This window comes from Salvelinus fontinalis, chromosome 4, assembly GCF_029448725.1.
Source record: "Salvelinus fontinalis isolate EN_2023a chromosome 4, ASM2944872v1, whole genome shotgun sequence".
NCBI lineage: Eukaryota > Metazoa > Chordata > Actinopteri > Salmoniformes > Salmonidae > Salvelinus > Salvelinus fontinalis.
Window position 1 is genome coordinate 67,791,180 of NC_074668.1, and position 16,175 is coordinate 67,807,354.

The 16,175-nt window shown below is 47.7% G+C and overlaps 1 protein-coding gene across 8 annotated transcripts in view; it reads left to right on the forward strand.

Annotated features, from left to right (window-relative positions):
- Positions 1-16,175, forward strand: part of zfhx3b (zinc finger homeobox 3b) — a 413,258-nt gene that overhangs the window by 343,007 nt on the left and 54,076 nt on the right. For all 8 annotated transcript variants that reach the window (XM_055921126.1, XM_055921127.1, XM_055921128.1 and 5 more), the window contains one exon: positions 828-1,059. In XM_055921126.1, coding sequence (XP_055777101.1) covers positions 828-1,059 — 232 coding nt within the window. The remainder of the gene's footprint in view (positions 1-827; positions 1,060-16,175) is intronic.

Below are 16,175 nucleotides of genomic sequence, written 5' to 3' on the forward strand. Positions count from 1 at the left end.
GGTGTCACTGTGGGGTGTGGTGTTCTGTGTCATTATAGGGTTTGTGTCGGGTGTGGGGTACAGTGGAGTTGGAGTGTCAGTGTGGGGCACTTAGAGGAAATGATGGGGTTGATAGGTCAATACTGTGGAGTCTCTGTCCCCTGAAGGTCACTACCCTGTTGAGGAATGTTCTAGCTCGTTTCAGAATGTGGTCCCCCCCTCTCTCTCTCTCCGCGTTCCCTCTCTCTCCCTGACGCTTGCTGTGATAGGGAGGATTTCACTGGCCCTGATCAATATTTAGCATCCCATGCATGAAACAGGCAGATGTTTGGAGTTTCCTTCTCAGAGACGGGAAGCTTCTCTTGAGTGAAAGGGATCAATGCTCCCTTCCGTCTGCCAGGGCTGTGGTCCTGTGGTCCTCTGAGGGGTGCGTGATGTGTGCCTCTCGCCCGCGCCTGGGCCCCTGAGACCAGCCCGGCTCCCACCCCTCTCTTTTCCTGTCCTGTTAGTCCACAGACAGATACAGCCAGAAACAGAGAGAGATACAGGGCTCAGTCCAAACAGAACAGTGTGGAAGAGGACTGGGTGTTAAACAACAGGGCCGTGATTGGTAATTGATTTGTTCATTTACGAACTGTGTGAGTGAGTGAGTCAGTGGTGCCTGGTTAGCTGTCTGCCGTCAGTTAAAAGCCCTTTCTCTCTCTTTCTCTCTCTCTTTTTCTCTCTCTCTCTCTCTCTCTCTCTCTCTCTCTCTCTCTCTCTCTCTCTCTCTTTCTCTCTCTCTCTCTCTCTCTCTCTCTCTCTCTCTCTCTCTCTCTCTCTCTCTCTCTCTCGCTCTCCTCCCACAGCACCTGCAGCATCAGGAGAACGCGGTGGAGGGAGATGCCTGCTACTACCACTGTGTGCTGTGTAACTACTCCACCAAGGCCAAGCTCAACCTGGTCCAGCATGTGCGCTCCATGAAGCACCAGCGCAGCGAGAGCCTGAGGAAGCTCCAGCGCCTGCAGAAGGGCCTGCCTGAGGATGACGAGGAGCTCAGCGCCATCTTCACCATCCGCAAGTGTCCGTCTGCTGATACAGGTAAGATACAGAGGACTTACTCTCCACTATATTTTACAAGGGGATACAGACACACTCACCAGCTACTGGCTGTACCTGTAGCTGCTTCATAGTACTTCACACAGGGACTAAAGAGGGCTTTATTGTATGCCCTCTGCGGTATAGATATGAGCAGTAGTGCTTATGTTAATTATCAAAGATAATTTGACTACTTTCATGGAACCAGACACCTTTAGACAGTGACTGTGCTGCTGTTGCTGTTGTTATCTTTCCCTGCAAGGGAAATGTAATCAAAAACATATAAACTGATAAACTGATTCTAAAAAGTAACAGTGGTTGAAATGTGAGTAAGTGTCTGTGCCGTATCATATTCAAACAAGACAAACAGCTCCCAATGCCACTGAGTCTGTGCTATGATATTGATATAAGCAGGTAAAACGATGATAAAATGGTGCACAATTTATTTTCTTTGGCACCTCAGATTCAAAATACAGTGTGCTCTAGATTGTTTTACTTTTGCTCGCACAAAGAGCATATCTACCAGGAAAGCCACCTGCCCTCTGTAACTCCTCCCACACAGGTAGAAGGCAGGAAGTAGCTACTGTGCCTCCATTCTGTCAGGTACAAACCCTACACTCTACGTTTATTTATATATTTTAGGCTCACACAGCCTGAACATACACTCACACAGCCTGAACATTCACTCACACACTCACACAGCCTGAACACACACTCACACAGCCGGAACATACACTCACACAGCCTGAACATTCACTCACACACTCACACAGCCTGAACATACACTCACACAGCCTGAACATACACTCACACACTCACACAGCCGGAACATACACTCACACAGCCTGAACACACACTCACACACTCACACAGCCTGAACATACACTCACACACTCACACAGCCTGAACATACACTCACACACTCACACACTCACACACTCACACAGCCTGAACATACACTCACACACTCACACAGCCTGAACATACACTCACACACTCACACACTCACACAGCCTGAACATACACTCACACACTCACACAGCCTGAACATACACTCTCACACACACACAGCCTGAACACACACACACTGAACAGGCTCAGTTCAGAATAGTGCATGTATTCAGAATGTATATTCACATCTTTTCTCCTAATCAAAACTAAATGAACTGTAACTAATTATTTCTGAATGCAGACTTTTTTCCTATATTTGCACAATTCAGCTGGATGCTTTCTGAGAAATAATAATAATAATTCTGAGATCAGGCCTGGCCGTGCCTGCAGTTAATGGAGGCTACAGGGCCTTGCTGTTCAGCCAATAAAGACACATTCAGAGATGCCATCAGGCCGGAGGTAGGAGGAGCAAAGCAGCAACAACAGATACACCCACAGCAGCAGCAGTAAAAGGCACAAACAAAAGCCAGGATTGGTCGTTTGTTGGGGGCCGAATTAAAAAAGAGTGAGCTGCGGTCAATTAACACTGTGTCTTAGCACAGATTTGTTTTTCTAATCATTTTAACTTCTGCACCCTGACAAAGGGCCTCCATTGTGTGTGTCCCCGCAGAGTGCCGTCACTGCCCTCCCTCACACTCACTCTGTGTATTGTTATGTAAAAAAAAGACCGGGCCTCTGAAAACGCTTTGTTCCAAGGAGGCAGGGATAATGAAGCCAGCGGCCGGGAAATTGCGCAAAAGGCAGTCACAGATCTGAGGCAAATCATTAGAGAACACATTTAGACGAGCAATTAAGGACAATTAAGCTTTCTGCTCACTGCACTCCAAATATGTTAATGACTACAGTACAGTGGACAAGTGAACATGTAAAAGCAAGAGGAAGCCCACTTAGGTTAAAAGGGTGGGGGGTGGGGGTTTTGTGTTAGAGGGAGGGGGGCTGTGGTGTGGTTCACAAACAAGTCTCATTTTCTCTTTTTTTGCTTGAGGTTCTGTTTATTTCTATATCTTCTTTCCTAACCTTTGATGTGCGTTAATGGATAACCCCGTTTGTAAGAAACTGAGTGAGGCTAGCTGTAGGTTAGGTAATGGGCTCCTGCACGGGGGTGGTGTGGGCAGAGCAATACACACACACACACACACACACACACACACACACACACACACACACACACACACACACACACACACACACACACACACACACACACACACACACACACACACACACACACACACACACACACACACACACTCTGTACACATACGCTGGGGGTGCTCTCTCCAGCCCCCCTTCGGAGATACATCAAACTACAGTCTTCCAGACCACATTATCCCACAGTAAACACACGTCAAACACTACAAGATGGTGGATAAAAAACGTTCTACTGTGTGATAATTGTTTAGGCCGCTAGTGGGGTTTAGTTCAAGGTGTGTACTTTGAAGATGACTTGATTGCCTTGCTATCAGGTCCTTCAGTTGATTAATTTAATCACCTCATCTTTTCCCGAAAGTAATTCAGCTACTTTTGACCTAAGAGGTTAGGAAATAGAACGGGAGGGTTGTTAGGAATTAGATCACTAGGTTTGGCTGATTCTAACACACTGATGAAAGGCAAGGGGAGTCCATTGTAAATGTATCACAAGGTCAAAGGGTGCAATTGCTCATGTGTACAGGGCGTTGTTTTATCAAGACATCCAGAGATCATTATGATCCGGTAATTTAACCATAAGCATGGAGATCTCCTAATGTCTCTCCCAGTCCCTATCCTGTGTTAGTGACTCTGTTAGCGGCCATGCACCATGCTAAGGGCCGTTGTTATCATGCTCCTGAACAGTCTGGCATTCTGGGACTTTAGAAAGCCAGAGGATCCTTTAATAGCCTGTGACTTGATGTTTACCAAACAGAGCTCTGCGAGGCTCAGCGCTGAAGGCCTGATTGATTGTGCTATAGAGTCAGTCTCTGCTCGCTCCCACCTTACAGGCCAGCGGACACTCTCTGCCAGGAAAAGACTGGGCGCAGATCAAGAGCGTCTGGAACGGCTGCCACATCCCCTTTAAGAGCCAGGGCAAAGTTTTCCCTCTCTCCTTCGCCCTTTCTTTTTTCCTTTATATATAGTTTTTAAAGGTCCGTTAAATGAAATGAAGTGTGTAATAAAGAATGTCAGCCTTTTCTCGCTCTTCTACCCCCCCCTTCGAGCATCTTGATCGAATTACGCTGATAATGAACATACCTTTTCATCAGCGAGAATGAACTGTTGTGAATTCCTAGACTCCACCCCCCTTCTGCCAAACTACCGCTTCACCTCCTAATGCCTTGTCCCAGCACCAGCGAATGACCCAGTCCCCCCCCCCCCCTCCCCCCACCCCCTTTAGAGCTGAACCATTCCCTACTGGTGTAATATTTAATTTCCTCCCCGCTAGCTCTTCGGAGGCGCAGGACCCTTTCTTGTGGTCGAGGCACAGTTGCTAAAGTGGTGGAAGGTTCCCCTGCTTGTTAAAACAAAGCTGGCCCTGGATTTCTGGGTCAGCTAGGCAGTAATTCCCCTGACTGCTGCTGGGCTTGGAGCGCTGCTCTGTTGGTGTTAGGTGCTGGGCTACTAGTCTCCACAGGAGCTAGCTAGGAACTAGGCTTCCCCCAATCAGCAGCCTCCCTGCAACAGCCCCAGGAGCCCTGACCACTGTATCAAAGACCAGAGTGACGTCATAAAGGAAAAAGGACAGATGACAACACAAGTAGGCTTGTCTCTGCAAACAGATGCAGGCAGCACAGATACTAGGATAGTGTTTGCAAGGTGTGTAATCACACATGCACTCACACAGAAAGCCTTGCTGGGTGAAAGGTCTGTGTGAGGAAGCTGTGGGGTGCGTGCGGCTGGGTGGGCGGAATCTGAAGGCCAGAGGTTTTTGGTGCCATGTCTCCCCTCTGTAGAGCGTCAAGGGAGAGTGCTGCTAAGGCGGCAGAGATGAATTTCCCATCCAATTAGACCAACGCTGGGATAAAAGGCAGCCATTGTTTTAATTCCTGCCCCCGCTCTGAAAGTTTGCTGCTTAAGCACGTTCCTCTGTGGCTCTGCCTCCATTTGTCTTCTTTAACCCTTTCTCTGGCTGGCCGGGGGGGAACAAAGGAGGCCTCAGAGGGACCCCAGCCACACCCACACCCAAGCCACACAGCTGCCTTGTCCCTGGGTGGAGAGGCCACAGAATACAGCCCACTGCTGCCCTGTACTAACACACTACACACAGCCCAGACACCGACACCTCACTGGATACACTGGCAGAGAGAGGGAGGGGAGAAGAGACGAGAGGAGAAACTCTTGTTCCAGGTATGTGTGTGTGTGGGTTTGTGTGTATGGTGACTGATAGCTAGTGTGACACTCGGGCATTGGATGACACTATTTCTTATGAGTGATGTTCACCAGGGCATATAACTCACTGACACATTGGGGTTTCTCATTTCATAACAGTTAATGGACAAAAGTTATTTTTTGAGCACTGAACAGAATTAGATCATGCCTTTTAAAAAGGGCAAAGTTAAATGGTTACTGCATGGTGGGTGCCCTTCTGCCAGTGACTAGGGTCCTAGTGGTGTGGTGGAGGGGAGCAGGCCACAGATATGGAGGGAAGCAGTGTGAGTCTGAGGTGTGTGCCTGCACTTGTGTGTGTGTGTGTGTGTGTGTGTGTGTGTGTGTGTGTGTGTGTGTGTGTGTGTGTGTGTGTGTGTGTGTGTGTGTGTGTGTGTGTGTGCGTGTGCGTGTGTGTGTGTGCGGAGGAGGCTGAGAAGGAGAACAAACAGGGCTGACGGTGTGGATTAGCCCCTGCTGTAAATCTGCCTCAGTCACAGATGGCAGGCCCTTGATCACTGGTCTGTGACGGCTTGGCTCTCATCGCAGGAGGAAATCCCTGTCTGTGAGGTGGCTGGGAGGGAGGCTGGGGCCGGGCCCGTCAGAGCAGCCTCCACTCATTGTCTCCAGTCTCTCAGGACACAGGGGCCTGCCTGGCCAGTCAGCGGTTTAGCAGCAGTCAGAGGGGGGGGGGGTATAGAGGGGTGACGGGTGGGCTGGATAGTGACACTGCAGTAGCCATGGTAAACACCCCACCAGCAGAGCTTGCTACTCAGGTCTCTAACCAGGAAGCGCAGTAACAAGAGCCTGGCCGGCACATCCCAGTGGGTGTGGCTTAGCGAGTGGGCAGAGGAGCATGCAGGCTGTTTGCATGGGCAAATGGAAATGAGGCCAAAGGATGCGTGGAATTACTGCATACTGACGGAATCCAATTTGAAACCCGCTGCTTGTTTCACTAAAAGGGGTGCGCTTCCAGGGTCACACACTTAATAGCAAGCCCTGTCCTGACAACAGAGGCATCCCTCTTATCCCCACGCGCCTCTTTCCCTTTCCGTCTCATACATAATTCTATGATCCCAAAAAAGCTGGCAAAGAGCTTCATGCCCCAAAATATATTCTAATAAGGCAAATGCAGGATCCTCACTCATCTTCTGGGGCCCCCAGCTCTCTGGCAGCCCTTACGGAGGCTCTGGGACAGCCGACAGGATATGTCAACAGTGAGGGGGAAATGGTGGGCTTTCAAACCATCCTCACCTAAACTGGGCTGGAATATCTCACGCTCATGCAGTATAGAAGCCAGGTCCTCTCCCTTCCTCTCGCCCCCTGCCTGTCTATAGCCCCTGAGAGCTGCACATTATCTGGGCTTGGAGCTTTACCTTCTCCAGCTCCCACAGTGTTCCTGAAAGAGCGGGTCCTGTGGCGGGGCTGTGAGAGCAGAAGCCAGGGGAAAGCAGGGGTGAGCCTGGCCACACTCTGATGGCGTTGCGGGGGCGGCATGCAGCACAGCTCCCTCCCACAGACGGGAGGAGCACAGGAGACGGACAGCAGCCATCCCTGGAATGTCCTCCTTTTTTCATGCTTGTTAAAATGCTACCTAAACCTTCCCAGAAACAGGATATTGTAGCCCCTAACCACCAGCCACTTCTTCCACGCCATATTATGTCCAATCTGAAATTGACTTTGCTGTATGCTGTTTTAATAAAGGCTGTTATTGCAGTGATGCAGAGTGGAGATGAGGTCTGGGTGAGGAGGGTTATTAGGGTGAGGAGGGGCCCCTGTAGGGCCCGGGGCCCAGTGCCCAGTCTGGCTCCTGTCAGACGGCTGGCCTCTAATCCAGGACCCAGGGGCACTGAGAGCAGAGGAAATTGTTTGCTGTCCGCAGAACGTGGCAGGAATTTCATAAATACATTACCTTTCATTTTTTTTTAAACAAAAAAACTGGCCTTTTATTATTAAAAAAGCTGAAATAATGACTTTATAGACTTTCCAGTTGTGCACATTACGCAGTCGCACTCATATGGCCCTGCTGTCCAAACTCACACAAGTAAGTATTTTCTTTCCCCCTGGTTTATAGATGCCTCTCTATAAATTCCACTGCTGGCTCATCCTGCAATAGCAAATTGACCAGAAAGCCACAATCCTATTTTGGGATAGACTATGAATCAAAACGTCCTGTGTCCATATTCATTCTTCCTGCATTTCATGACTGTACCCCAGAGCACTAAGCACTGGGCTGGATGGCACTGACCACTGGCTGCACTGCCTCAGCCTCTCTCTGCCTGGCAGGTGAACAGACTGGCCCACTGTGTGTCTGTCAGTCAACCCAATAGATGGCCTATGCAGTAGAGCCCCAGGCTTTAGGGGGAAGAGAGAAACAGAGAGGGATAGTGAGAGGAGGCCAAATGAAGGGTGAACTCAGAAACTACAAAGATATTTTATTCCTAAACAAAGTTTGGACAAAATATACTCAGTCTACTTTTCAGCTTGAACTTTTAACATAAAAACCTTTTTACATAATGAGCCTTCTACATAGATACACTAGGCCCTATTCAGTTTGTTCACTATGTGTGCTGTGCTCTGTGTGTGCTTTTCAGCATCAGGGATGGCACATGGGTGTAAACCTGAGCTGGATTTTATGTTGCACATACTCATAAATAAGTGCACACATAGGTGTCCACACACACAGAGTTAGCGGGTGTGTGGGTGAGAGAGGCCCTCGCTCCCTGTCATCGAGCCCGTTTTCAGGCCTTTATTTCAGCCGCCGCCAAGGTGCGTCGCGTCAGCAGAGAGGAGACAGGCAGAGCATTATAATATTGGTTTCCCTCGCTCCCGTCATTACCAGACGCTCTCCTTGAAAGCTGATCCAAAAGATAGACAGTCCATCAGGAGACAGTCTTCTTATTTGTACTTACTAACCGTGTTAATGAGTTCCATTTCCAGGCCCTGAGGCTTTGCTGCTGCATATCTGAGCAGAGGTGGGGAGCAGCGATTTAGGGTGCTGGGTTGCACACTCCGGAGGGTCTGTGGGGTGGGGGGGTGGGGGGTATGCAGTAGCCCTGCTTGCCCACCTGTCACTCAGCGAGAGAGTGACCACAGACACTCCTGTGGGCCTGTCAGTCTGGCTTGAGGGCATGGAGGACTGCTGGCTCTGTGGTTGCAGAAAGGGGAACTGAGAATAGATGCGCTGACGTACAGAGAATGGTTCTGATGGGTTTGATTAAACCAGCAGCAACAGTGTCAGACAGGAAGCATAAGAGGAGGAGAGGAAAAGCCTCTGAGAGAGAAGTGAGTTCATTTTATAATTTCTTTGAAAATACCTTGTGTACTATATGAGTTTTTAGTGACTAGGTTATTATGAGTTTAGTCAAGGTGAGTGTTATAGGATTCTACTGCAGCGTCTTTGCAGATGTGCAACATGGCTGGCTGTTGTTCCACTAGTGCAGACAGCGGCTTGGCAGCCATCTTGGTTTATTTAGAGGAAATGCTGTAATGTAAGTGTATCACAGTCACTTCCCCAGTGTGACTCATTTCACTGGCTCTGAAATCACACTACACCAATAACGCCAAGTGTTCCATATAAATCCCATCCAATCAAAGCTCTGTTTTAGGGCAATCCTGGACAGCACACATAGGCACATCCATAAATCCATCACAGCCTAACATTTGATCGCTATACGATACGTCTGTAATGTGGCTACCTCTCCTGCCGATCACTAGCACTTGTAACTTTTCATTTGACATAAGCAGATAAGTTTTCTTTGTAGCTTACTTGGACTTCCCCCAAGACACACATTTTGATCTCACGCCCAGTAGGCCCTTGTTCGGATACATTTGCTATTGATTGCACTGTTTGTTTATGTCAGGTATTCTGGGAACAAGAGCCAATAAATTCTTAAACGCCGTTAGATCGCTTTATTTGTTGCTATGTTTTGGTGTTGCGAGACCAAGCAGTTCACTCACCGTCAGAATCAAGGCAGCTCAATTTGACCATAGGCAACATGAGAGAGTGGAGAAGTGGAGAAGTTTGGGAAGTTTAGAATGGAGGCAGGGAAAGCTTTATTTAGTCTTTTTTAATAAGGCCTGTTTGTCCCCCCAGAGAGCACTGGCAGATCAAAGGCCATGATCTTTGCTCTGGATGAGTTCAGTCTCAGCTCAGCAGCCCTGACTCTCCCAGCCTGACAGCAGAACAAAACCAGGGAGTAAAGAATGCCCTCTCCAGCAGCCAACCTGCCCTCACACTGAAGGCTCCATTACAATAAAGGCAGATGAAACAAACACTGGCTGAAAGCAAGAGATGATTCATTATCTGCCCCGTGATAGATGTGAATGACTGGCGGAGAGAACCACTGTGGTGTCTGAATGTGTGTGTGTTTCTTACTCACCATACCCCCCCCTCTCTCTCTCTCTCTCTCTCTCTCTCTCTCTCTCTCTCTCTCACACAGACACGCACTTTCATACACACACATACAGTGTTGTGTGTGTGCGTTGGCGTCAGAGCCTTGTGCTGTCTGTCCCTCCACCTCATCAATTAAAAGCAGCCAGGCAGATGGCAGTGATGAGAGAGGAGCAGGAATAATTCAATAGTGAACCCTGCTAACCTTTACCTGTGGGCCTGCACTCCTGCCATTGATTCAGCCTGCGTCTGATTATTCTCTAGGGAGGGAGGGTATGGATGAGTGAGGAGAAAAATACATGGGGAAATATGAGAGAGAGAGAGAGTCCAGGTTTGTTATGGTGGTGACATCAGTACACTCTATCAGCGGTCCGTAGGGGGGAGCAGGTGTTTGGCTCGGCTTGGGATGTCTCCTGTTACCCCCGGCAACCATCATCACCTTTCCCCCCACAGGGATAGGCTGGGTATCAACAGTACAGAGACAGGGATTCTCACACTGTCCCCCCGGCCTCAAAGGACCACTCTGGCCTCACCTATACACCACCCACACTGGGCAGGCTATTGATCACAGCACACCTTCAGCTCCTGGCCCAGTGGCGGCATACTGCAGGGGAATCTCCCTCCCCGCTTCAAACAAAGTGTTAACATTGGCCCTAATAGAGGATGAATGTTTAGATGCAGAGTGTTGAGGGGTAGTGTGGTGGTGCTCTGTGGCTGCTGATTGGACAGCCGTTTCCGTGTGAAAGCCTGTTTGTTAAAGAAGGGCTGAAGTCTGGATTTGGAAGTCAGTTATGCCCATGGCCTGGGCTGGGTGGAAGTCTGGCTGACTCTATTTAACCAGATGTGAGGCCCTTTTTCTGCACAGTGACGATCCAAGACAAGATGGTATTTGTTTTTGACAAACTGGGACATTCCTGCTGTTTGACTGGGCTAGATTTATGGCGTCCCTCCTGATCCGGTGGAAGGCATAGCCCTCACACTGTCTCTTTGTCTGGTTGGGCCCGCTGCCTTGTCACTGCTATTTTATTTGCTGCTACTAGACAGAGTCCCCCACAAGCCTGTTTAGATGGGCCAGAGGAGTCCGCCCTGGCCCACTGATGGATGGTATTTAAAGTGCAAAAACTCCCAGAAAAATGACTATTGCGTATTATTTTAGCGCAGTGTTTGGGCGCGGGCCCCTCAGACAGGGCGGGTCGGTGGAGAGGAGATTCACCAGTCATTAGAGCAGAAGCACTGCATCAAAGACATAGCTCCCATCTGAGGGATTATATCTGCTTCTTAAACGTGTTGTATTATGTGTCTTGGCCATCCTCTCGACCTGGTGTCTGCTTACATTACAGTATGCAGGGCACAGCCACTGAGACAAAGGCCTGCCTCTCAAACACTACCCAGAATGAATACGGCCAAGAAGACAAGTGTGTTTCTCTCTGTTGTGTCACTCATTGGTTTCAGATTAAAGCTCTGCATTTCCTCGTGAAATAGTGCCTCATTTATACTCATGATTAGAAATAAACTACTCAGATAAAATCATGGGCAGATCTGTTTTCTGAATTTCCTATTGTCTTTGTTTCACACATTGCCTATAAAACGGTTACTGCATATGCAATCATTGCCTGTTGATTTCCAATCCCTGCAGCAGTTTATACGGGCTTTTTCCTTTTGTATTGTTCTGGGATTTTTGGCATGGTTATTTGTTGAGCCCTCAGAGTTCTGTAAAGCATATTCTTTCATTTAAAAATGAATTTGGAAGACATAAAGATGGGAGAGAGAGAGGAAAATATGTTGGAAGACAGCAGAAAAACCACCCTGACCAATCTGAACCATTAAGATGAATAATCCACTGTTAAGAAACCAAGCAAAGGTCAATTTTCACGCTACCTGCTCAGTAAGCATACAGGAGAGCCCGGCGTATCGAGTCAATTCAGCCATGCTGCACAGTCAAGAGGAAAGGACACGCAATTCAGGCCCACTTTAGAGTTGTGCCGCTATGTTAGACCAAGTGCTGCTATAAAAAGATTTTTGCCTCGCTCACTCAGCCTGATGGTCTCATGCACTTGTTTTTGAAGTTTTAATGCTCTCCCTGCCGTGATACATGTCGACTTGGATGGCCAGTTTAGAAATAATTTATTAACTTGGACCCAAAAAAGACAACATTTGCCTTTATATAAGTCCTTGGTCTGAGATTCAGAATGCACAACAACAGCCTTACTCAGAGTCATAAGGTACAGGATAAACCCGCAGCATCCAGAGAGAGTCTGGGCCTTTAGCCAGTGTGCCCACAGCCGGTGTCAATGCAGGTGAGAGCAACCTCTGTCTATTCAGGAGCAGGTTAGACAGTGCTGTAACACGTTGATGACGATGTAGATGCAGAGAGAGAGAGAGAGAGAGAGCAGAGAGGTCAGTGTGCAGCAGGAAGCATAGCCCAGTGCACCAGACAGGCTAAAGGCCTCTCCTCTCCCCAGGCCCCACAGCCCTCTGTAGGGGATGGAGCTGGTGCTGCTCCCCTGTGTGACTCTTAATAGAAATGGAGAGGGATTACACTGAAGCGTCTATGGTCTGTGGTCATCTGAATTTTAAAACAGGGACTAATAGTGTCTGAGAAGGGTGGCCTGGCACTCAGGGAGTAGTATTAACTTCCAGGTCCTTGTCGCTCTTCCCTGTTCCCTTAATGAACCACGGATAGGGAGCTGTGTTGGAAATAACAGGCACGTCAATGGCTATTAAACAGCCAGCACACACAGTTAAAATAACTAGACTAGAGAAACTCTGCTGTAGAGAGATGGAAGGGGCTACCCCCAAGCAAGAGCAGCCCTTTTGTTTGGAGATAATATGAAAACATCTGCAACAGTTTGGGAGCTAGATAATCTATTTAGTTCCTGTTGGGCTGTGTGAAATATCATTTCAGAGGACCTGGTGAGAAAAAAGTTATGATTATGGGGTGTGTTTTGGAAATGAGTGTCTCTCTCATGTATATGTTGAATATCGCGGGCACGTGGGAAGGTTGAGACGGGGCACATATTTGGGGGCGAGAAGCAGTATGGCGCTACAGTGGCGGTGTCTGAATGGACGGTGCAGGCCACTGTCAATCAGCCAGACCGAGCACTAATCTGCCGTTTGTTTGGTTTCCTCTGGTCCTGTGTCAACGGGGCCCAATATGGCAAGGGGAATTGGGAAAAATGGACCGTGTTTTTGTCATGTAAAACGTGGCGAGAAAATCTAATTGGGTGGGGGAGAGAGAATGATGTCTCCTTTGTTTAAGGGCCTTCCGCAGTCACTTTCCAGGCCCCATTGTGAGTGGCCCACAATAGTATTAATGTGTGCTCCTGGCCTGAGCTCTTCCTTTCTGTGGCTCTCTGTGCAGTCAGCTCCTGTCCGTTCCACTCTGTCTCCACGCTTCACCTCCACGCTCCAACAGCGCTGAGGACGGGGCACAGAGAGACCCCTCCACCACTACTACCCTTTTCCCAATCCCATATACCCCCCACACCCCCACCACAGCCCTTACCCTGCCTGCCTGCCCCGTTTTCTTATTCCAGCCCATTAAAAAGAAAGAAATTGAGAAAAGGCAAATTCTTTCCCTTCTTTGTCTGCCCTCCGTTTCCCGCCTCCGGAAAAGTATCTGTACATTTCCTGGTGCAAGTTATCTGATTTCAAGAATTCTGTCATTTAATGAGACATTATTGGAATTGATTGCTCAGTAAGTTAAGAGTCAGTACTTGCCATGAGGGGTGACCAAATTCACGATGAAAGATTTGTGTCTTCATCAAAAAGAAGAAAATACTTTAAATTCCTAACATCATGAGAATACTGGACAGTGACTCATTTGATTGAGAGGCTGCTTGTGATACATTACGACTTAGAAGTTGTTACTTCAGCTTACCTGCCAATACAATATATTAGTGTTCATAGTTCATTGGAATGTTGCTCTGTTGTAGTGTAGAGGCCAGAAACATTTGTAGTTGTTGTATCTAATCGACCCATACTGTTGGGTGACATTGTATCTGATTGTCAACAGGCAGGTTTGGAGTGCACCCCTGCACTTACTGTGATTTCTCTCAAGTGTGATGGTGGTTAGTCTTCTTTCATCTAAAGATAGGAACCGTCTTTAAATTAGCACTTGAGCCTCACTACAAAGAAGTGCACTTAACGCTTATGTGAGCCCCAATACAAATCCACTGTGATTGGTGACTGTCTACCTTTTTCATTTTGTGGCATTATCTAATTCTAATGCACTAAACAAATCTAATAGCAAAAATATTAATAATGATACAAATCTGTGTTAATATAATATTTCTTTATACAAAAGCATAGTGCATAGAGCTGGGGGCAGGCAGACATGTGAGCTTGGTGAGGGGCACCAGCCCCAACCCTGTCCATGTGCAAATTGAATAACGACTAACCTCGTCATATTTAGTGCACTATTAATGGCCCTGTGCCTTGTGAAGGTGTAATCATGCGTGATAAAAACCGGGCTGAAGTTACTAAGCTACGAGCTATCTTGTGTGCATTAAAGTGTCCTTTTTTTGTTGCAAAGGTCATTCATAACTTGGTCGCACCGTTGATGTACAGTGAGAGATATTGATTGATTAATGCATAAAGTGCTCGGAATCCATTTGGCTCTGTGAAAGGGAATGGGAGAGAATACTTTCTCTCTCTCTCTCTCTCTCTCTCTCTCTCTCTCTCTCTCTCTCTCTCTCTCTCTCTCTCTCTCTCTCTCTCTCTCTCTCTCTCCCCTCTCTCTCTCTCCCTCACTCACTCTCTATATTTTCACCTCTCCCCCCATTGTTCGAAGGGCATCATTTTTCGCCGGCTAAGTTTAAGGGACAAAAGCCCCCGATTCTGCCAAGTAATGCATTCAAAGGAACATTGATTCTCATCAGTGTCAGTTGAATTACTCTCAAAGGCTTGACAAGGAGTTGCTCTTATATTAGCCTGTCTCTTCTCCTGCCCCCAAAAGAATGTGTAGCTGCAAGGAGAGTTAGCTAACAGCCTACCCCATCTCTAAGAACACAAGAAGATAATGTTTTATCTCCAAGCACAGAAAAGTTTTATTCTCTTTTTACTCTGAACTTTTCTGCAATTAGCTCATTTAGTTAGATGGTGGATAGCCTGGCACAGTCAAGTTCTCTCTCTCTGCCGATCCTCATTGTGATCATTGAGCCTTCCATTCATATGCAGTGTACCAATCATTGGTCATGTGAGGTTAGTATTGGTGATGTCACAGGGTGTATTTTGCTGGGTTTAACCCTACCACGCTGTGTCTCCATTGTCCGTGTCTAGATTGATTCTTGGAGGACATGGATATGCTCCCCTCCGAACTCTGCGTGCCTCCTAAGGAGATTTTGAAGAGCCTTTGAGGGCAGGGTCAGAGGGTCAGTACCTTAGTGCTCCGTGACAAGGAAGAGGAGCCCTTTATCCCTGAGGCCCCCGGCGGGGAGCCCTATGAAAGGGGCCTGAGAGACGGCCGTTCCCCTAGAAACATGGGGCCGCATTAGGGGTTCGAAACAGAGTGTGCCATCCTCTGCACCTTTCATCTCCACCGGGGTCTGCTCCATTAGGATCTTTTATCTTTGTGCTGATGGCTGCTGCTGATAATGGGGCTGCCGAGAAAAGCCCCAAAAAGTAACACACAGCCCTCCTCCTCCTATAAGTGGAATAGCACATCCATCCATCCTCCGTGTACAGATTAGTCCATGCTGAATAAGCCATATGGTTATGAGAATGTGTTGGGGTGTATTTTTTTTAAATGAGAGAATACTACACAGCATTGTGAATGTTATTTGCTGTGGCGTGCTGTGTTGCTAATGGTTTGTGGCCTGACCGCAGTGGCAGCCATCGCTGCAGCGAGAGCACTGGTGTCAGCTGCCTTAACACTCTACAGCCACCCCCCGTAACCCCAACCCCTCCCGCTGAACAACTGTGACGCCCCCCTCCCTTCTCCATATTGCTGACAACGGATGGTGTTTGAATGATGATTCATTTTTCAACAACCAATAAGATATGCAGTGTGTGTATACATTTGAGCTATTTAGCATCTGGTTTTGTATTCAGGGATGTTGTCTAGGTCTGTCTGGCAATGCAAAAAAGCTATATATGATCGGCCATCGCCTCGTAGGTGGAGGTATGGAGAGATATTTGAATTAGTCTGCTAATGCTTCTGTAGAATTGCATTAATGCCCTTCTGTGGTATCATAAGCATCTTGAAAAAAGTTGCTTTTGGGGAAGAAAACACAATCGCATAAATGGTATAGTTATTCATGCAGGGCAATGTTTTTCAAATGTTATAGTAATTAGGAGAAATACTCTTGCTTTCCCCTAAATAGCCACGGTGAAGCAAATCTCATTTCAAAGGCAAAGCGGGGAAGGAACACACTGAATAATCATTGTGTTTAATGCTCTAGTCACAATCCCAGGTTTTATGATGGTTTTCTAATGA